The sequence below is a fragment of the Micromesistius poutassou genome (genome assembly GCF_964030765.1).
Source record: "Micromesistius poutassou genome assembly, chromosome: 7".
Taxonomy (NCBI): domain Eukaryota; kingdom Metazoa; phylum Chordata; class Actinopteri; order Gadiformes; family Gadidae; genus Micromesistius; species Micromesistius poutassou.
Window position 1 is genome coordinate 20,338,758 of NC_140277.1, and position 22,630 is coordinate 20,361,387.

General features: G+C 48.6%; 1 protein-coding gene across 1 annotated transcript; it reads left to right on the forward strand.

Moving 5' to 3' along the window:
* Positions 1 to 268: 268 nt before the first annotated feature.
* LOC311350323 (transmembrane protein 41A-B-like) lies at positions 269 to 22,106 on the forward strand. Its single transcript, XM_084470327.1, has 5 exons — positions 269 to 575; positions 2,277 to 2,427; positions 3,674 to 3,835; positions 18,254 to 18,392; positions 18,479 to 22,106. The coding sequence occupies exons 1-5, from the start codon at positions 439 to 441 to the stop codon at positions 18,685 to 18,687; spliced, it is 798 nt and encodes a 265-aa protein (XP_084326453.1). The 5' UTR covers positions 269 to 438; the 3' UTR covers positions 18,688 to 22,106.
* The last annotated feature ends 524 nt before the right edge of the window (positions 22,107 to 22,630 follow it).

Sequence of the window (22,630 nt, forward strand, 5' to 3'; positions counted from 1 at the left end):
CCCTGTGTGGGTGAGCCCCTGTGTGGGTGAGGCCCTGTGTGGGTGAGCCCCTGTGTGGGTGAGCCCCTGTGTGGGTGAGGCCCTGTGTGGGTGAGGCCCTGTGTGGGTGAGCCCCTGTGTGGGTGAGCTGCCGCTCAGAGGCCTCGTTACAGAAGTGCAACAGTTCAAGTGACAGTTATTTTGATCTCAGCCAGTCGGTCAGCGGGCGTCATGTGACCCCGTCCCGCTGCAGCCCCTCAGCAGCCCTCAGTCACTCGGAGCTTCAGCCCTGAACCTATCCAAGTGTAAAGGTATCGGCTCTTCGGCCGGGGCTTTTAGATTAGAGGGGTTCTAGATTTTCGAGAACACACGTTGTCAAAGAGTGTGTAGCTGAACAAACCAGGAAAACGTAATCACTGGTTAACTTACAAAGAAGTGGAAGTGTATCGCACCGGAGCCATGCAGTCCATGGTGGGGCTGGTGGGTATCCTGGCGGCGGCGACCTGCTACCTGTACCTGCTGTCCACGCACCTGCCCGCCGTCTCCCCGGTCCCATCGGACAACGCCGACCAGGACCACGACGTCAAGGAGTATCGGTAGGCATGAAGAAGGCAAACGAACGGGGATCATATTGGCTGTCGTTGGTTACTGTCCCCTTTCATTGATTGGCTTTACTTTATTTTGAACAATAAAGGCAAACACAAGTTTGCAAGCGTTTGCAAGCAAGTGTATTGCAAAAAGTAATTCATTCAGCCTTTAAGCAACAAAATAAGAAGGCTGCTGACAAATGATTGCATGAAGGCATTAGGAAGAGCAACAGAGCCGATGCATGAACACCCTAACCCTAAGTCCCAGAGCAGCAGGGCCGCAGCACGGCGTGTATGGATCCCATTACTCTGTAGAATGTCTTTAGTGTGTGTTTGTGGGTATCATGTGTGTGTGTGTGTGTGTGTGTGTGTGTGTGTGTGTGTGTGTGTGCGCGTGCGTGTGCAGTAGTCTAGGGACAGTTAGAATAACGCTTAGCAAGATATTATACTGCCCAGGCATGCACCCAGACACACACACCTCTTACACAGTGTGTGTGTGTGTGTGTGTGTGTGTGTGTGTGTGTGTGTGTGTGTGTGTGTGTGTGGGTACAACAGACGTGCCACAGTGGGAGCTATGCGTAAAAATGGTCAAAATGTCCTGTGACATGACGGTTATGAACATGGAGACGTTGAGGAGTCCAGATCTGGTGCTATGAGCGCACTGCCGAGGTCCAACCCCCACGTCCTTACCATGAGGGGGTAGGGATTCAAACACGTGACCTTTAGGCCACACATCTAATGTTCATCCTTTTAGTGTGTGTGTGTGTGTGTGTGTGTGTGTGTGTGTGTGTGTGTGAACATGCATATTGTGGGGTAATTTATGTTGACCAACTGACCAATGAGATGCTATATGTTGACCAGCTGACCAATGAAAACCATGGATGCTGAATATTAGGTCAAGAGGGAAACCATCGTGTTTCAGGGGGATTTCCTTCAGGGGAGCCTGTCATTATATATATATATATATATATATATATATATATATATATATATGTTACTATATATCCAAACCTTTTTACTACATGTGTGTGTGCAGTAAGGGCTATTCTTGTCCTTCAATCAGGCAGATCCAATGACTCTTCTCCCTTACTCTGATGTTTCTTGATTTTCTGTCTGTCTGTCTTCCCCCTCCTGTTTTTTCAGCAGTCATCTATAGTTTTCAAATAATTCACTTGCACTTCAACATCCAACAGTGTGAGTGTGTTGTGCGTTCGACATGCTCTGTATACAGTACAGGTGTGTGTCAGCTAGCTCCATACCAGTTCAGGTAGGGCGTTCCCATCTGTGCGTAGATGTAACAACAAAGCCAACAAAGCGTGGGTCCATTCAGTACTCTGTGTCCACGTCCAGGCTGAAGGTCATTCAGTACTCTGTTTCCACGTCCAGGCTGAAGGTCATTCAGTACTCTGTTTCCACGTCCAGGCTGAAGGTCATTCAGTACTCTGTTTCCACGTCCAGGCTGAAGGTCATTCAGTACTCTGTTTCCACGTCCAGGCTGAAGGTCATTCAGTACTCTGTTTCCACGTCCAGGCTGAAGGTCATTCAGTACTCTGTTTCCACGTCCAGGCTGAAGGTCATTCAGTACTCTGTTTCCACGTCCAGGCTGAAGGTCATTCAGTACTCTGTTTCCACGTCCAGGCTGAAGGTCATTCAGTACTCTGTTTCCACGTCCAGGCTGAAGGTCATTCAGTACTCTGTTTCCACGTCCAGGCTGAAGTTCCCCTCTGACCTGGACGAGCTGAGGGAGCTGGCGGAGACGCTGAAGTTCTACAAGAGGGAGCACCACGGCTACGTCCTGCTGCTGTTCTGCAGCGCCTACCTCTACAAGCAGTCCTTCGCCATCCCTGGCTCCTCCTTCTTGGTGAGTCTAGACGCTTCAGTGGCCTCCACCCCCTGAGGTGGAGCTCTCTGGATTTGTGTTTCTCAAGGACCCCTCCTTGGAAAACAAACACACAATAATGGACGTCAAAACACAAAAACTAGATAAACACAAGAATGATGTCACACCCAAACTCCCAACGCTATCAACTAACTAACACAAATGGCATGAATCAGACTTCTCAACAGAAAGTAACAAATAGGATAGTTAATAAATGACAAAATAATACATATATACATACATAACATACTGTATGCATGGACACACGTGTACATCCGTCGTACGTACGTATGTACATACATACAGTCATACATACTTATGTACTGCATATACATGCATACATATATAGGTATATACTTACACGTAAGAAATTATAATACAAAGAAGTATAATGAAGTAACCTTGCATTTGTGATTCGTCTGGCTGCTCTGTCCAGTGGTTGTTTTAAAAATAAACGCTATAACTAAAGCAATGTCACTACTCCCATTAGATAGTATGCTTTGATTGTTGTCTGAGGGTGGAGCCATGACCACACGTTCCCCCCCCCCCCCCCCCCCCTGGTGATCCAGAACATCACCACACGTTCCCCCCCCCCCCTGGTGATCCAGAACATCACCACACGTTGTCCCCCCCCCCCCCCCTGGTGATCCAGAACATGACCACACGTTGTCCCCCCCCCCTGGTGATCCAGAACATGACCACACGTTGTCCCCCCCCCCCCCCCTGGTGATCCAGAACATGACCACACGTTGTCCCCCCCCCCCCCCCCCTGGTGATCCAGACCATGACCACACGTTGTCCCCCCCCCTGGTGATCCAGAACATGACCACACGTTGTCCCCCCCCCTGGTGATCCAGAACATGACCACACGTTCCCCCCCCCCCCTGGTGATCCAGAACATGACCACACGTTGTCCCCCCCCCCCCTGGTGATCCAGAACATCACCACACGTTGTCCCCCCCCCCCCCCCTGGTGATCCAGAACATGACCACACGTTGTCCCCCCCCCCCCCCCCCTGGTGATCCAGAACATGACCACACGTTCCCCCCCCCCCCTGGTGATCCAGAACATGACCACACGTTGTCCCCCCCCCCCCCCCCCTGGTGATCCAGAACATGACCACACGTTCCCCCCCCCCCGGTGATCCAGACCATGACCACACGTTGTCCCCCCCCCCCCTGGTGATCCAGAACATGACCACACGTTGTCCCCCCCCCCGGTGATCCAGAACATGCTGGCGGGGGCTCTGTTCGGGACCTGGGAGGGCCTGGCCCTGGCCTGCCTGCTGACCACCTCGGGCTCCACCTTCTGCTACCTGCTGTCCGCCGCCTTCGGGAAGAAGCACATCGTCCGTCTGTTCCCCGACAAAGTGGCCGCACTGCAGAGGAAGGTAGGAAGGAGAGAGGAGGGTACAACGACTAGAGAGAGGAGGGTAGAACGACTGTCTAGAGAGAGGAGGGTAGAACGACTGTCTAGAGAGAGGAGGGTAGAACGACTGTTTAGAGAGAGGAGGGTAGAACGACTGTTTAGAGAGAGGAGGGTAGAACGACTGTTTAGAGAGAGGAGGGTAGAACGACTGTTTAGAGAGAGGAGGGTAGAACGACTGTTTAGAGAGAGGAGGGTAGAACGACTGTTTAGAGAGAGGAGGGTAGAACTGTTTAGAGAGAGGAGGGTAGAACGACTGTCTAGAGAGAGGAGGGTAGAACGACTGTTTAGAGAGAGGAGGGTACAACGACTGTTTAGAGAGAGGAGGGTAGAACGACTGTCTAGAGAGAGGAGGGTAGAACGACTGTTTAGAGAGAGGAGGGTAGAACGACTGTTTAGAGAGAGGAGGGTAGAACGACTGTTTAGAGAGAGGAGGGTAGAACGACTGTTTAGAGAGAGGAGGGTAGAACGACTGTCTAGAGAGAGGAGGGTAGAACGACTGTTTAGAGAGAGGAGGGTACAACGACTGTTTAGAGAGAGGAGGGTAGAACGACTGTCTAGAGAGAGGAGGGTAGAAGGACTGTTTAGAGAGAGGAGGGTAGAACGACTGTTTAGAGAGAGGAGGGTACAACGACTGTTTAGAGAGAGGAGGGTACAACGACTGTTTAGAGAGAGGAGGGTAGAACGACTGTGTTTAGAGAGAGGAGGGTAGAACGACTGTTTAGAGAGAGGAGGGTAGAACGACTGTTTAGAGAGAGGAGGGTACAACGACTGTCTAGAGAGAGGAGGGTAGAAGGACTGTTTAGAGAGAGGAGGGTAGAACGACTGTTTAGAGAGAGGAGGGTACAACGACTGTTTAGAGAGAGGAGGGTACAACGACTGTTTAGAGAGAGGAGGGTAGAACGACTGTCTAGAGAGAGGAGGGTAGAAGGACTGTTTAGAGAGAGGAGGGTAGAACGACTGTTTAGAGAGAGGAGGGTACAACGACTGTTTAGAGAGAGGAGGGTACAACGACTGTTTAGAGAGAGGAGGGTAGAACGACTGTGTTTAGAGAGAGGAGGGTAGAACGACTGTTTAGAGAGAAAAGGGTAGAACGACTGTTTAGAGAGAGGAGGGTACAACGACTGTCTAGAGAGAGGAGGGTAGAAGGACTGTTTAGAGAGAGGAGGGTAGAACGACTGTTTAGAGAGAGGAGGGTACAACGACTGTTTAGAGAGAGGAGGGTACAACGACTGTTTAGAGAGAGGAGGGTAGAACGACTGTTTAGAGAGAGGAGGGTACAACGACTGTTTAGAGAGAGGAGGGTACAACGACTGTTTAGAGAGAGGAGGGTAGAACGACTGTTTAGAGAGAGGAGGGTACAACGACTAGAGAGAGGAGGGTAGAACGACTGTTTAGAGGAGGGTACAACGACTGTTTAGAGGAGGGTACAACGACTGTTTAGAGAGAGGAGGGTAGAACGACTGTTTAGAGAGAGGAGGGTACAACGACTGTTTAGAGAGAGGAGGGTAGAACGACTGTTTAGAGAGAGGAGGGTACAACGACTGTTTAGAGAGAGGAGGGTAGAACGACTGTTTAGAGAGAGGAGGGTACAACGACTGTTTAGAGAGAGGAGGGTAGAACGACTGTCTAGAGAGAGGAGGGTAGAACGACTGTTTAGAGAGAGGAGGGTACAACGACTGTTTAGAGAGAGGAGGGTACAACGACTGTTTAGAGAGAGGAGGGTAGAACGACTGTGTTTAGAGAGAGGAGGGTAGAACGACTGTTTAGAGAGAGGAGGGTAGAACGACTGTTTAGAGAGAGGAGGGTACAACGACTGTCTAGAGAGAGGAGGGTAGAAGGACTGTTTAGAGAGAGGAGGGTAGAACGACTGTTTAGAGAGAGGAGGGTACAACGACTGTTTAGAGAGAGGAGGGTACAACGACTGTTTAGAGAGAGGAGGGTACAACGACTGTTTAGAGAGAGGAGGGTACAACGACTGTTTAGAGAGAGGAGGGTAGAACGACTGTTTAGAGAGAGGAGGGTACAACGACTAGAGAGAGGAGGGTACAACGACTGTTTAGAGGAGGGTACAACGACTGTTTAGAGGAGGGTACAATGACTGTTTAGAGAGAGGAGGGTAGAACGACTGTTTAGAGAGAGGAGGGTACAACGACTGTTTAGAGAGAGGAGGGTAGAACGACTGTTTAGAGAGAGGAGGGTACAACGACTGTTTAGAGAGAGGAGGGTAGAACGACTGTTTAGAGAGAGGAGGGTACAACGACTGTTTAGAGAGAGGAGGGTAGAACGACTGTCTAGAGAGAGGAGGGTAGAACGACTGTTTAGAGAGAGGAGGGTAGAACGGCTGTTTAGAGGAGGGTACAACGACTGTTTAGAGAGAGGAGGGTAGAACGACTGTTTAGAGAGAGGAGGGTACAACGACTGTTTAGAGAGAGGAGGGTAGAACGACTGTTTAGAGAGAGGAGGGTACAACGACTGTTTAGAGAGAGGAGGGTAGAACGACTGTTTAGAGAGAGGAGGGTACAACAACTGTTTAGAGAGAGGAGGGTAGAACGGCTGTTTAGAGAGAGGAGGGTAGAACGACTGTTTAGAGAGAGGAGGGTACAACGACTGTTTAGAGAGAGGAGGGTACAACGACTGTTTAGAGAGAGGAGGGTAGAACGACTGTTTAGAGAGAGGAGGGTAGAACGACTGTTTAGAGAGAGGAGGGTAGAACGACTGTTTAGAGAGAGGAGGGTAGAACGACTGTTTAGAGAGAGGAGGGTAGAACGACTGTTTAGAGAGAGGAGGGTAGAACGACTGTTTAGAGAGAGGAGGGTAGAACGACTGTTTAGAGAGAGGAGGGTAGAACGACTGTTTAGAGAGAGGAGGGTAGAACGACTGTTTAGAGAGAGGAGGGTAGAACGACTGTTTAGAGAGAGGAGGGTAGAACTGTTTAGAGAGAGGAGGGTAGAACGACTGTCTAGAGAGAGGAGGGTAGAACGACTGTTTAGAGAGAGGAGGGTACAACGACTGTTTAGAGAGAGGAGGGTAGAACGACTGTCTAGAGAGAGGAGGGTAGAACGACTGTTTAGAGAGAGGAGGGTAGAACGACTGTTTAGAGAGAGGAGGGTAGAACGACTGTTTAGAGAGAGGAGGGTAGAACGACTGTTTAGAGAGAGGAGGGTACAACGACTGTTTAGAGAGAGGAGGGTAGAAGGACTGTTTAGAGAGAGGAGGGTAGAACGACTGTTTAGAGAGAGGAGGGTAGAACGACTGTTTAGAGAGAGGAGGGTACAACGACTGTTTAGAGAGAGGAGGGTACAACGACTGTTTAGAGAGAGGAGGGTAGAACGACTGTTTAGAGAGAGGAGGGTAGAACGACTGTTTAGAGAGAGGAGGGTAGAACGACTGTTTAGAGAGAGGAGGGTAGAACGACTGTTTAGAGAGAGGAGGGTAGAACGACTGTTTAGAGAGAGGAGGGTAGAACGACTGTGTTTAGAGAGAGGAGGGTAGAACGACTGTTTAGAGAGAGGAGGGTAGAACGACTGTTTAGAGAGAGGAGGGTACAACGACTGTTTAGAGAGAGGAGGGTACAACGACTGTTTAGAGAGAGGAGGGTAGAACGACTGTTTAGAGAGAGGAGGGTAGAACGACTGTTTAGAGAGAGGAGGGTAGAACGACTGTCTAGAGAGAGGAGGGTAGAACGACTGTTTAGAGAGAGGAGGGTAGAACGACTGTTTAGAGAGAGGAGGGTAGAACGACTGTTTAGAGAGAGGAGGGTAGAACGACTGTCTAGAGAGAGGAGGGTAGAACGACTGTTTAGAGAGAGGAGGGTAGAACGACTGTTTAGAGAGAGGAGGGTACAACGACTGTTTAGAGAGAGGAGGGTACAACGACTGTTTAGAGAGGAGGGTAGAACGACTGTCTAGAGAGAGGAGGGTACAACGACTGTTTAGAGAGAGGAGGGTAGAAGGACTGTTTAGAGAGAGGAGGGTAGAACGACTGTTTAGAGAGAGGAGGGTAGAACGACTGTTTAGAGAGAGGAGGGTAGAACGACTGTTTAGAGAGAGGAGGGTACAACGACTGTTTAGAGAGAGGAGGGTAGAAGGACTGTTTAGAGAGAGGAGGGTAGAACGACTGTTTAGAGAGAGGAGGGTAGAACGACTGTTTAGAGAGAGGAGGGTACAACGACTGTTTAGAGAGAGGAGGGTACAACGACTGTTTAGAGAGAGGAGGGTAGAACGACTGTTTAGAGAGAGGAGGGTACAACGACTGTTTAGAGAGAGGAGGGTAGAACGACTGTTTAGAGAGAGGAGGGTACAACGACTGTTTAGAGAGGAGGGTAGAACGACTGTCTAGAGAGAGGAGGGTACAACGACTGTTTAGAGAGAGGAGGGTAGAAGGACTGTTTAGAGAGAGGAGGGTAGAAGGACTGTTTAGAGAGAGGAGGGTAGAACGACTGTTTAGAGAGAGGAGGGTACAACGACTGTTTAGAGAGAGGAGGGTACAACGACTGTTTAGAGAGAGGAGGGTAGAACGACTGTTTAGAGAGAGGAGGGTACAACGACTGTTTAGAGAGAGGAGGGTAGAACGACTGTTTAGAGAGAGGAGGGTACAACGACTGTTTAGAGAGAGGAGGGTACAACGACTGTTTAGAGAGAGGAGGGTAGAACGACTGTTTAGAGAGAGGAGGGTAGAACGACTGTTTAGAGAGAGGAGGGTAGAACGACTGTTTAGAGAGAGGAGGGTAGAACGACTGTTTAGAGAGAGGAGGGTAGAACGACTGTGTTTAGAGAGAGGAGGGTAGAACGACTGTTTAGAGAGAGGAGGGTAGAACGACTGTTTAGAGAAAGGAGGGTAGAACGACTGTTTAGAGAGAGGAGGGTAGAAGGACTGTTTAGAGAGAGGAGGGTAGAACGACTGTTTAGAGAGAGGAGGGTACAACGACTGTTTAGAGAGAGGAGGGTAGAACGACTGTTTAGAGAGAGGAGGGTAGAACGACTGTTTAGAGAGAGGAGGGTAGAACGACTGTTTAGAGAGAGGAGGGTAGAACGACTGTCTAGAGAGAGGAGGGTAGAACGACTGTTTAGAGAGAGGAGGGTAGAACGACTGTTTAGAGAGAGGAGGGTAGAACGACTGTTTAGAGAGAGGAGGGTAGAACGACTGTTTAGAGAGAGGAGGGTAGAACGACTGTCTAGAGAGAGGAGGGTAGAACGACTGTTTAGAGAGAGGAGGGTAGAACGACTGTTTAGAGAGAGGAGGGTAGAACGACTGTTTAGAGAGAGGAGGGTAGAACGACTGTCTAGAGAGAGGAGGGTAGAACGACTGTTTAGAGAGAGGAGGGTAGAACGACTGTTTAGAGAGAGGAGGGTACAACGACTGTTTAGAGAGAGGAGGGTACAACGACTGTTTAGAGAGGAGGGTAGAACGACTGTCTAGAGAGAGGAGGGTACAACGACTGTTTAGAGAGAGGAGGGTAGAAGGACTGTTTAGAGAGAGGAGGGTAGAACGACTGTTTAGAGAGAGGAGGGTACAACGACTGTTTAGAGAGAGGAGGGTAGAACGACTGTTTAGAGAGAGGAGGGTACAACGACTGTTTAGAGAGAGGAGGGTACAACGACTGTTTAGAGAGAGGAGGGTACAACGACTGTTTAGAGAGAGGAGGGTAGAACGACTGTTTAGAGAGAGGAGGGTACAACGACTGTTTAGAGAGAGGAGGGTAGAACGACTGTTTAGAGAGAGGAGGGTAGAACGACTGTTTAGAGAGAGGAGGGTAGAACGACTGTTTAGAGAGAGGAGGGTAGAACGACTGTTTAGAGAGAGGAGGGTAGAACGACTGTTTAGAGAGAGGAGGGTAGAACGACTGTTTAGAGAGAGGAGGGTAGAACGACTGTTTAGAGAGAGGAGGGTAGAACGACTGTCTAGAGAGAGGAGGGTAGAACGACTGTTTAGAGAGAGGAGGGTAGAACGACTGTTTAGAGAGAGGAGGGTAGAACGACTGTGTTTAGAGAGAGGAGGGTAGAACGACTGTTTAGAGAGAGGAGGGTAGAACGACTGTTTAGAGAGAGGAGGGTAGAACGACTGTTTAGAGAGAGGAGGGTAGAACGACTGTCTAGAGAGAGGAGGGTAGAACGACTGTTTAGAGAGAGGAGGGTAGAACGACTGTTTAGAGAGAGGAGGGTAGAACGACTGTGTTTAGAGAGAGGAGGGTAGAACGACTGTTTAGAGAGAGGAGGGTAGAACGACTGTTTAGAGAGAGGAGGGTACAACGACTGTTTAGAGAGAGGAGGGTAGAACGACTGTTTAGAGAGAGGAGGGTAGAACGACTCTTTAGAGAGAGGAGGGTAGAACGACTGTTTAGAGAGAGGAGGGTAGAACGACTGTCTAGAGAGAGGAGGGTAGAACGACTGTTTAGAGAGAGGAGGGTAGAACGACTGTTTAGAGAGAGGAGGGTAGAACGACTGTCTAGAGAGAGGAGGGTAGAACGACTGTTTAGAGAGAGGAGGGTAGAACGACTGTTTAGAGAGAGGAGGGTAGAACGACTGTGTTTAGAGAGAGGAGGGTAGAACGACTGTTTAGAGAGAGGAGGGTAGAACGACTGTTTAGAGAGAGGAGGGTAGAACGACTGTTTAGAGAGAGGAGGGTAGAACGACTGTTTAGAGAGAGGAGGGTACAACGACTGTTTAGAGAGAGGAGGGTAGAACGACTGTTTAGAGAGAGGAGGGTACAACGACTGTTTAGAGAGAGGAGGGTAGAACGACTGTTTAGAGAGAGGAGGGTAGAACGACTGTTTAGAGAGAGGAGGGTAGAACGACTGTTTAGAGAGAGGAGGGTAGAACGACTGTTTAGAGAGAGGAGGGTACAACGACTGTTTAGAGAGAGGAGGGTAGAACGACTGTTTAGAGAGAGGAGGGTACAACGACTGTTTAGAGAGAGGAGGGTAGAACGACTGTTTAGAGAGAGGAGGGTACAACGACTGTTTAGAGAGAGGAGGGTAGAACGACTGTTTAGAGAGAGGAGGGTAGAACGACTGTTTAGAGAGAGGAGGGTAGAACGACTGTTTAGAGAGAGGAGGGTAGAACGACTGTCTAGAGAGAGGAGGGTAGAACGACTGTTTAGAGAGAGGAGGGTAGAAGGACTGTTTAGAGAGAGGAGGGTACAACGACTGTTTAGAGAGAGGAGGGTACAACGACTGTTTAGAGAGAGGAGGGTAGAACGACTGTTTAGAGAGAGGAGGGTAGAACGACTGTCTAGAGAGAGGAGGGTAGAACGACTGTTTAGAGAGAGGAGGGTAGAACGACTGTTTAGAGAGAGGAGGGTAGAACGACTGTTTAGAGAGAGGAGGGTAGAATGACTGTCTAGAGAGAGGAGGGTAGAACGACTGTTTAGAGAGAGGAGGGTAGAACGACTGTTTAGAGAGAGGAGGGTAGAACGACTGTTTAGAGAGAGGAGGGTACAACGACTGTTTAGAGAGAGGAGGGTACAACGACTGTTTAGAGAGAGGAGGGTACAACGACTGTTTAGAGAGAGGAGGGTAGAACGACTGTTTAGAGAGAGGAGGGTAGAACGACTGTCTAGAGAGGAGGGTACAACGACTGTTTAGAGAGAGGAGGGTACAACGACTGTTTAGAGAGAGGAGGGTACAACGACTGTTTAGAGAGAGGAGGGTAGAACGACTGTTTAGAGAGAGGAGGGTAGAACGACTGTCTAGAGAGAGGAGGGTAGAACGACTGTTTAGAGAGAGGAGGGTACAACGACTGTTTAGAGAGAGGAGGGTAGAACGACTGTTTAGAGAGAGGAGGGTAGAACGACTGTCTAGAGAGAGGAGGGTAGAACGACTGTTTAGAGAGAGGAGGGTAGAACGACTGTTTAGAGAGAGGAGGGTAGAACGACTGTTTAGAGAGAGGAGGGTACAACGACTGTTTAGAGAGAGGAGGGTACAACGACTGTTTAGAGAGAGGAGGGTACAACGACTGTTTAGAGAGAGGAGGGTAGAACGACTGTCTAGAGGAGGGTAGAACGACTGTTTAGAGAGAGGAGGGTAGAACGACTGTGTTTAGAGAGAGGAGGGTAGAACGACTAGAGAGAGGAGGGTAGAACGACTGTTTAGAGAGAGGAGGGTACAACGACTGTTTAGAGAGAGGAGGGTAGAACGACTGTTTAGAGAGAGGAGGGTACAACGACTGTTTAGAGAGAGGAGGGTAGAACGACTGTTTAGAGAGAGGAGGGTACAACGACTGTTTAGAGAGAGGAGGGTACAACGACTGTTTAGAGAGAGGAGGGTAGAACGACTGTTTAGAGAGAGGAGGGTAGAACGACTGTTTAGAGAGAGGAGGGTAGAACGACTGTCTAGAGAGAGGAGGGTAGAACGACTGTTTAGAGAGAGGAGGGTAGAACGACTGTTTAGAGAGAGGAGGGTAGAACGACTGTCTAGAGAGAGGAGGGTAGAACGACTGTTTAGAGAGAGGAGGGTAGAACGACTGTTTAGAGAGAGGAGGGTAGAACGACTGTGTTTAGAGAGAGGAGGGTAGAACGACTGTTTAGAGAGAGGAGGGTAGAACGACTGTTTAGAGAGAGGAGGGTACAACGACTGTTTAGAGAGAGGAGGGTAGAACGACTGTTTAGAGAGAGGAGGGTAGAACGACTGTTTAGAGAGAGGAGGGTAGAACGACTGTTTAGAGAGAGGAGGGTAGAACGACTGTCTAGAGAGAGGAGGGTAGAACGACTGTTTAGAGAGAGGAGGGTAGAACGACTGTTTAGAGAGAGGAGGGTAGAACGACTGTTTAGAGAGAGGAGGGTAGAACGACTGTTTAGAGAGAGGAGGGTAGAACGACTGTCTAGAGAGAGGAGGGTAGAACGACTGTTTAGAGAGAGGAGGGTAGAACGACTGTTTAGAGAGAGGAGGGTACAACGACTGTTTAGAGAGAGGAGGGTACAACGACTGTTTAGAGAGAGGAGGGTAGAACGACTGTTTAGAGAGAGGAGGGTACAACGACTGTTTAGAGAGAGGAGGGTAGAACGACTGTTTAGAGAGAGGAGGGTACAACGACTGTTTAGAGAGAGGAGGGTAGAACGACTGTTTAGAGAGAGGAGGGTAGAACGACTGTTTAGAGAGAGGAGGGTAGAACGACTGTTTAGAGAGAGGAGGGTACAACGACTGTTTAGAGAGAGGAGGGTAGAACGACTGTTTAGAGAGAGGAGGGTAGAACGACTGTTTAGAGAGAGGAGGGTAGAACGACTGTTTAGAGAGAGGAGGGTAGAACGACTGTCTAGAGAGAGGAGGGTAGAACGACTGTTTAGAGAGAGGAGGGTAGAACGACTGTTTAGAGAGAGGAGGGTAGAACGACTGTTTAGAGAGAGGAGGGTAGAACGACTGTTTAGAGAGAGGAGGGTAGAACGACTGTCTAGAGAGAGGAGGGTAGAACGACTGTTTAGAGAGAGGAGGGTAGAACGACTGTTTAGAGAGAGGAGGGTACAACGACTGTTTAGAGAGAGGAGGGTAGAACGACTGTCTAGAGAGAGGAGGGTAGAACGACTGTTTAGAGAGAGGAGGGTAGAACGACTGTCTAGAGAGAGGAGGGTACAACGACTGTTTAGAGAGAGGAGGGTACAACGACTGTTTAGAGAGAGGAGGGTACAACGACTGTTTAGAGAGAGGAGGGTACAACGACTGTTTAGAGAGGAGGGTAGAACGACTGTCTAGAGAGAGGAGGGTACAACGACTGTTTAGAGAGAGGAGGGTAGAACGACTGTTTAGAGAGAGGAGGGTAGAACGACTGTTTAGAGAGAGGAGGGTACAACGACTGTTTAGAGAGAGGAGGGTACAACGACTGTTTAGAGAGGAGGGTAGAACGACTGTCTAGAGAGAGGAGGGTACAACGACTGTTTAGAGAGAGGAGGGTAGAACGACTGTTTAGAGAGAGGAGGGTAGAACGACTGTCTAGAGAGAGGAGGGTAGAACGACTGTTTAGAGAGAGGAGGGTAGAACGACTGTCTAGAGAGAGGAGGGTAGAACGACTGTTTAGAGAGAGGAGGGTAGAACGACTGTTTAGAGAGAGGAGGGTAGAACGACTGTTTAGAGAGAGGAGGGTAGAACGACTGTTTAGAGAGAGGAGGGTAGAACGACTGTTTAGAGAGAGGAGGGTACAACGACTGTTTAGAGAGAGGAGGGTAGAACGACTGTTTAGAGAGAGGAGGGTACAACGACTGTTTAGAGAGAGGAGGGTAGAACGACTGTTTAGAGAGAGGAGGGTAGAACGACTGTTTAGAGAGAGGAGGGTAGAACGACTGTTTAGAGAGAGGAGGGTAGAACGACTAGAGAGAGGAGGGTAGAACGACTGTTTAGAGAGAGGAGGGTAGAACGACTGTTTAGAGAGAGGAGGGTAGAACGACTGTTTAGAGAGAGGAGGGTAGAACGACTGTTTAGAGAGAGGAGGGTAGAACGACTGTTTAGAGAGAGGAGGGTAGAACGACTGTTTAGAGAGAGGAGGGTAGAACGACTGTTTAGAGAGAGGAGGGTAGAACGACTGTTTAGAGAGAGGAGGGTACAACGACTGTTTAGAGAGAGGAGGGTACAACGACTGTTTAGAGAGAGGAGGGTACAACGACTGTTTAGAGAGAGGAGGGTACAACGACTGTTTAGAGAGAGGAGGGTACAACGACTGTTTAGAGAGAGGAGGGTAGAACGACTGTCTAGAGAGAGGAGGGTACAACGACTGTTTAGAGAGAGGAGGGTACAACGACTGTTTAGAGAGAGGAGGGTACAACGACTGTTTAGAGAGAGGAGGGTACAACGACTGTTTAGAGAGAGGAGGGTACAACGACTGTTTAGAGAGAGGAGGGTACAACGACTGTTTAGAGAGAGGAGGGTACAACGACTGTTTAGAGAGAGGAGGGTAGAACGACTGTCTAGAGAGAGGAGGGTACAACGACTGTTTAGAGAGAGGAGGGTACAACGACTGTTTAGAGAGAGGAGGGTACAACGACTGTTTAGAGAGAGGAGGGTAGAACGACTGTTTAGAGAGAGGAGGGTACAACGACTGTTTAGAGAGAGGAGGGTAGAACGACTGTTTAGAGAGAGGAGGGTACAACGACTGTTTAGAGAGAGGAGGGTAGAACGACTGTTTAGAGAGAGGAGGGTAGAACGACTGTTTAGAGAGAGGAGGGTAGAACGACTGTTTAGAGAGAGGAGGGTACAACGACTGTTTAGAGAGAGGAGGGTAGAACGACTGTTTAGAGAGAGGAGGGTAGAACGACTGTTTAGAGAGAGGAGGGTAGAACGACTGTTTAGAGAGAGGAGGGTAGAACGACTGTCTAGAGAGAGGAGGGTAGAACGACTGTTTAGAGAGAGGAGGGTAGAACGACTGTTTAGAGAGAGGAGGGTAGAACGACTGTTTAGAGAGAGGAGGGTAGAACGACTGTTTAGAGAGAGGAGGGTAGAACGACTGTCTAGAGAGAGGAGGGTAGAACGACTGTTTAGAGAGAGGAGGGTAGAACGACTGTTTAGAGAGAGGAGGGTACAACGACTGTTTAGAGAGAGGAGGGTAGAACGACTGTCTAGAGAGAGGAGGGTAGAACGACTGTTTAGAGAGAGGAGGGTAGAACGACTGTCTAGAGAGAGGAGGGTACAACGACTGTTTAGAGAGAGGAGGGTACAACGACTGTTTAGAGAGAGGAGGGTACAACGACTGTTTAGAGAGAGGAGGGTACAACGACTGTTTAGAGAGGAGGGTAGAACGACTGTCTAGAGAGAGGAGGGTACAACGACTGTTTAGAGAGAGGAGGGTAGAACGACTGTTTAGAGAGAGGAGGGTAGAACGACTGTTTAGAGAGAGGAGGGTACAACGACTGTTTAGAGAGAGGAGGGTACAACGACTGTTTAGAGAGGAGGGTAGAACGACTGTCTAGAGAGAGGAGGGTACAACGACTGTTTAGAGAGAGGAGGGTAGAACGACTGTTTAGAGAGAGGAGGGTAGAACGACTGTCTAGAGAGAGGAGGGTAGAACGACTGTTTAGAGAGAGGAGGGTAGAACGACTGTCTAGAGAGAGGAGGGTAGAACGACTGTTTAGAGAGAGGAGGGTAGAACGACTGTTTAGAGAGAGGAGGGTAGAACGACTGTTTAGAGAGAGGAGGGTAGAACGACTGTTTAGAGAGAGGAGGGTAGAACGACTGTTTAGAGAGAGGAGGGTACAACGACTGTTTAGAGAGAGGAGGGTAGAACGACTGTTTAGAGAGAGGAGGGTACAACGACTGTTTAGAGAGAGGAGGGTAGAACGACTGTTTAGAGAGAGGAGGGTAGAACGACTGTTTAGAGAGAGGAGGGTAGAACGACTGTTTAGAGAGAGGAGGGTAGAACGACTAGAGAGAGGAGGGTAGAACGACTGTTTAGAGAGAGGAGGGTAGAACGACTGTTTAGAGAGAGGAGGGTAGAACGACTGTTTAGAGAGAGGAGGGTAGAACGACTGTTTAGAGAGAGGAGGGTAGAACGACTGTTTAGAGAGAGGAGGGTAGAACGACTGTTTAGAGAGAGGAGGGTAGAACGACTGTTTAGAGAGAGGAGGGTAGAACGACTGTTTAGAGAGAGGAGGGTACAACGACTGTTTAGAGAGAGGAGGGTACAACGACTGTTTAGAGAGAGGAGGGTACAACGACTGTTTAGAGAGAGGAGGGTACAACGACTGTTTAGAGAGAGGAGGGTACAACGACTGTTTAGAGAGAGGAGGGTAGAACGACTGTCTAGAGAGAGGAGGGTACAACGACTGTTTAGAGAGAGGAGGGTACAACGACTGTTTAGAGAGAGGAGGGTACAACGACTGTTTAGAGAGAGGAGGGTACAACGACTGTTTAGAGAGAGGAGGGTACAACGACTGTTTAGAGAGAGGAGGGTACAACGACTGTTTAGAGAGAGGAGGGTAGAACGACTGTCTAGAGAGAGGAGGGTAGAACGACTGTTTAGAGAGAGGAGGGTAGAACGACTGTTTAGAGAGAGGAGGGTAGAACGACTGTTTAGAGAGAGGAGGGTACAACGACTGTTTAGAGAGAGGAGGGTACAACGACTGTTTAGAGAGAGGAGGGTACAACGACTGTTTAGAGAGAGGAGGGTACAACGACTGTTTAGAGAGAGGAGGGTAGAACGACTGTTTAGAGAGAGGAGGGTAGAACGACTGTTTAGAGAGAGGAGGGTAGAACGACTGTTTAGAGAGAGGAGGGTAGAACGACTGTTTAGAGAGAGGAGGGTAGAACGACTGTTTAGAGAGAGGAGGGTAGAACGACTGTTTAGAGAGAGGAGGGTAGAACGACTGTCTAGAGAGAGGAGGGTAGAACGACTGTCTAGAGAGAGGAGGGTAGAACGACTGTTTAGAGAGAGGAGGGTACAACGACTGTTTAGAGAGAGGAGGGTAGAACGACTGTTTAGAGAGAGGAGGGTAGAACAACTGTTTAGAGAGAGGAGGGTAGAACGACTGTTTAGAGAGAGGAGGGTACAACGACTGTTTAGAGAGAGGAGGGTAGAACGACTGTTTAGAGAGAGGAGGGTACAACGACTGTTTAGAGAGAGGAGGGTACAACGACTGTTTAGAGAGAGGAGGGTAGAACGACTGTTTAGAGAGAGGAGGGTACAACGACTGTTTAGAGAGAGGAGGGTACAACGACTGTTTAGAGAGAGGAGGGTACAACGACTGTTTAGAGAGAGGAGGGTAGAACGACTGTTTAGAGAGAGGAGGGTACAACGACTGTTTAGAGAGAGGAGGGTAGAACGACTGTGTATAGAGACATGGGGCCCCTCAGGGTTATTTCTACATTTCTGTGCTTGAAGTAAAGCAACTTAGACGAAGCAAACCAACAAAGCAACCATTTCCCAAGTTAACTCCTGATCCTATTTGTGTTGAAGATGAATCAACTGAGTGTTTTATGCTCAAGTAACACAGACCAGTAGGCCTACTGGTTCAAATTTGACTATGAATATCTATCTTTTTCCTATATTCCTGTTGGGTGTCGGTAGGGGGGAGCAGGACAGCCGCCCTTAAAGGGTTAAACTCAGTGGGTCCACCGCGTCCCAGTCTGACACCACACCGCACCGTTCGACAGCCGAGGCGTCACTCTATTACATAAGAGGTTATATTCAGGTTGGCTGCAAAATAGTGTGTAATTTGAGAGAGAAATAGGAGGTGTGGCATGAGAGTGACACTTGACATTTGAGTGACTCACTATCTACGATCGACATACAGTATATCGGTCTGTATTTCTATCTGCTGTGTATCTACATACATCCAGCTGTCTGTCTGTCTGTCTAGCTCTACGTCCAATATTCAACCTCCCTCTCTTCTGCATTGCTGTTCTACGGTCCCTCCCTCCTTCTGTTTCGTCCTCTTCTTGTCGTTCTCTCTGACTCTCTCTCTCCAGGTTGAGGAGAACAAGAGAAGTCTCTTTTTCTTCCTTCTCTTCCTGCGTTTGTTCCCCATGACTCCTAACTGGTTCCTTAACGTCACCTCGCCCATCCTCAACATCCCCCTCACCCTCTTCTTCCCCACCGTGCTGATTGGTGAGGCTGCTCACCCACACACACACACACACACACACTCACACACAGTGGCTTCTTAAACACTGTGCCTTCCTCTGGTCTCACAGGTCTGATTCCGTATAACTTCATCTGCGTCCGGACCGGCTCCATCCTGTCCCAGATCTCCTCCATGGACGACATCTTCTCCTGGGCCACGCTGGCTCAGCTCCTGGCCATCGCCTGCGTGGCTCTGCTCCCGGGCGCGCTCCTCCGCCACTACAGCCCGGACGGCCAGGACGGCCAGGACACACCGGGCCAGCACCGCAAGGCCCAATGAGGGGGCCAGCACGGCAAGGCCCAATGAGAGGGCCAGCACGGCAAGGCCCAATGAGAGGGCCAGCACGGCAAGGCCCTATGAGGGGGCCAGGGACACGGTGACAAGAGGTGAATTTATTACTGTGTGTGCCGCTTTCTTAAACTACTAGTCTTAAATGTGTGTCTGGGTCGAGGTAAAACCACGCTTCAACCGTTCAAGCTGAATGAACAGCACTTTCTTAGAGGTTTTTTTACGTGGTTGACTTTCTCTTCACTACTCTGAATATTCGTGGTCTTTTTCTGAGCGTGTGCTCTGAGGAGAGAGTGACCGCTAGCGTCCAGCAGGGCACCCGGAGCTCCGTCCTACTTTCATTATTAGCTCTACAGAATGTGGACCATCCACAGCCTGCGCCGACGCCCTCCACGGGGACGGTCCTCCACGGGGACGGCCCTCCACGGGGACGGTCCTCCACGGGGACGGCCCTGCGTGGGACGCAGTAGGTGCACCCTGTCCGTCTGATCAGGACGCTTCCTGGCACTTCCTTTTTTGTGGAAGTGAACCAAGTATATTTTGTGAAACGCATTTATGTAAGTTGATAACGCACACGGCAAAGTCCTGACCTTTTGTATTTGTTGACCCAGGCTTTGACGTCATGGGCTTTGACACGCGGGGTTTGGGGAATGGGCGCTTGTGTCAGGGTACTATGAATACTTGTCCTGTTAGATTCTTAAGACATTTGAATACAATTATTTTTCCAATCGTGGGTCAGATTTCTATAAAGATCATCTTTGCAGATTTAAGTGAAAATTATACAAAAGAATGTGACAGACCTGAAACAACCAATTAACTGAAAAGTGTTCATCTACTTTAGCAAGGAAAGCCATGTTGGGGCGTTGACTCTGGGTTGCATTGTTCTCAATAATTAATGCTGCATTTTCTGCCTCTTTTTGATGAAGATTATTTGCTAATATTACATTTATGGTATTGTAATTTGTTTATCAGAAGCGTTCAAAACTGATTATTGTTCTTCAATACAAAAGGTAGTAGCCAATGTGGTATTTACATATTAGGAAGTGCCATTAATTATAGACAGACAGACATGAAATAAAAAGCATTTTAAAATGTAAATGAAGTACCTTAACCTAATCACAGGTCAATCAGGACGGCTTCTCTTCAGTTTGTAATACTGGGTTTGTTTTCTTTATTTGGGATTATATCAGATTATTTCATATTGGCTTTGTGAACTTATTAGTATTTTATATACTGTATATCCAAAGAGCAAAACTTGAAGCAGTTCTATTGAAGTGAAGGGTTTTTATTAAACGTATTACAAACACAACAGAAACATGTATGGTTTCAGATACAAGTGGTGGTTTGGGTTTGTCAATATCGGTGATAACACAGTAAACGACACGTCAACACATACAAACCAAATAACGTCTGTCACATGCATACACAATAAATCATGGTTTCAAACTGATCCAAGATAACATATTCATGCAAATTACATTCATGACAACAATACTGGAGACAGGAACAACAAACTAATGAGAAGTTTAACAGTGGTCAATATTCAAAAGGCAATGGGGGAGAGACCCTGGGTTTCCTTTTGATAAAGTACTAAAGTGAAACTCACATGAATGCCCAACTTTTTCACCATCATTTGTAAACAAAAATCCATGGCATTTTCATGACCTAGCTACATAAGGTTGTTCTAAACTTGTTCAAGAGTAAAATAAAAAATATATATATAATACTGCATCATTTTTGTTAAACATAGTAATATATAAGGCTTGGTGCATATCTGAGCTGAACACTGTCATTAGTTCAATTACGTCTACTTCAGACCTCTATTATATGTAGCCTCATATATCCTGACTAATTCAGGCATTATACAAACTCCACCGTCCTTATCTGAAGGCCAAACTCCTAGAAAACGTTGGCCTGACATCGCCAGACCAATTCACAAATGAGTAGCAGTTTGGAACCACAGTTAAATTTAGATTTATTTCCGAGGGGCATCATCAATGAACACAGGAAAAATAGCTTTTAGACGCAATCTGATGGACCTACAACTAATCAGAACATGAAACATGTGACACATCAGAGGAAGCCATCTTTGTTGTTAAATGCCTCAACGGGACTCTCAGTAACTGGACGGAACATCCAGACAACCCCCAGTACATGTTGTACAGCAGACCTACCTCCTTCAGAGAAAGGAGCATTGTTTAAATTATTATGTATGTAAACCTATGGTATGAAAACAATAGCATAATTGTATTTGTCATTGATAAAGGAGTACATTTTTCTAATACAGATTAAAAATGTACCTCAGAATGAAGCATGAAATTCAGTAGCACAAACAGTTCAACAAACACCTACTGACTGGTTTGCATATTTATAGTTCTCTATGATAGGTTGTATTCAGTGCAAAAGGTTTAGTGCATTGAAATCCAAATCTTCAGTCAATCGCCTGCACGGTTTAGAAGATAAGGATCCTGTGGTATAAAGGGCTCGTGTTCAGACACACAATGCATACAGCATGAGGTAACGATAGGAAGGGCTGGAGTCAACGTCTCCTACTGATTGGCTAGCAGTGTACACCACTGATTGGCTGAGAGGGGTTGTTTGGTTTCATATTGCAGTCTCCCAGCAATAACTACGGCACTCCCAAGGTTCATGAACTGATTGGTTGTAAAGGTTGGGCGTCATTAACCAAACTCAAAGTACAACGTAAAGGAATGTTCACTTGAGATGCGTTTAAAATTGCACGGTCAAGCGCCTGGCCCCCCCCTGCCCAGAGTGGCCGTGACGCTTCCCCCGCGGGGAATCAATGGAGCGGGTAGCAAGCCGCCTCAAGCAAACGCAGCTCATCAGAAGTCTCATTACGTGGCCAGTTAGGTAGAAACTTAAACGCAACATAAATCAATGACGTGGAAACGATACAGAAGACAATGGATATCAACTTGCTCCTAATTTTCTTTAAAGCCTTCCATCGTCTCCTATTCCTCATCACTCCCAGCTCTTTCCCTCTTTGGCTTTCGTCTAATCCATCCGTTGTACGCTTCCCCCCCTTGCTTCTCTCTGCCCCCCCCCTCATCCACCTCCGGTCTGTCCCTGGTCCCCCTCTCTGTCCCTGGTCCCCCCCTCGCTGAGACACACCTATCAGATGACGCTAAAGCAGGAGTTCCATGCACTGTTCCAGTTCTCACCGGGTCATTGCAGACCATGCTCAACTATGTCTCAACCAATCAGGACCCTGTTTGTCTTCAGCATGCGCTCCAGGCTTAATGCCAGCATGTTGGATTCAGACCCCGACCCCTTAAGGTGGAGACAGCCAATATGTTGGACCTGTCCCGAAACAGCTTGACCCTCCAACACCCGTAGGAGCACCCCAACCCGGAGTAGGAACACCCCAAGCCGGAGTAGGAGCACCCCAAACCAGAGTAGGAGCACCCCAAACCAGAGTAGGAGCACCCCAAACCAGAGTAGGAGCACCCCAAACCAGAGTAGGAGCACCCCAAACCAGAGTAGGAGCACCCCAAACCAGAGTAGGAGCACCCCAAACCAGAGTAGGAGCACCCCAACCCAGAGTAGGAGCACCCCAACCCAGAGTAGGAGCACCCCAAACCAGAGTAGGAGCACCCCAAACCAGAGTAGGAGCACCCCAACCCAGAGTAGGAGCACCCCAACCCAGAGTAGGAGCACCCCAAACCGGCTTCACCCGGAGTAGGAGCACCCCAAACCCCCTACCTGCATCTCAACGACCCCCCAGCCCGGGGCCCCGTCCTCAGCCCAGGGCTCCAGTCACAGCTCAACAGCTGCTGGCCTCCTCCTCCAGTCTGACCACTGCCATGTGGGGAGCAGCATCATAGTAAGAGAGGATTCTGGAGGATCCCGTCTCAATTAAACCTCAGACCTTTAGTTAGGTTTGCTCTAGTTAAAGTGAGTGGCATCACTAGTA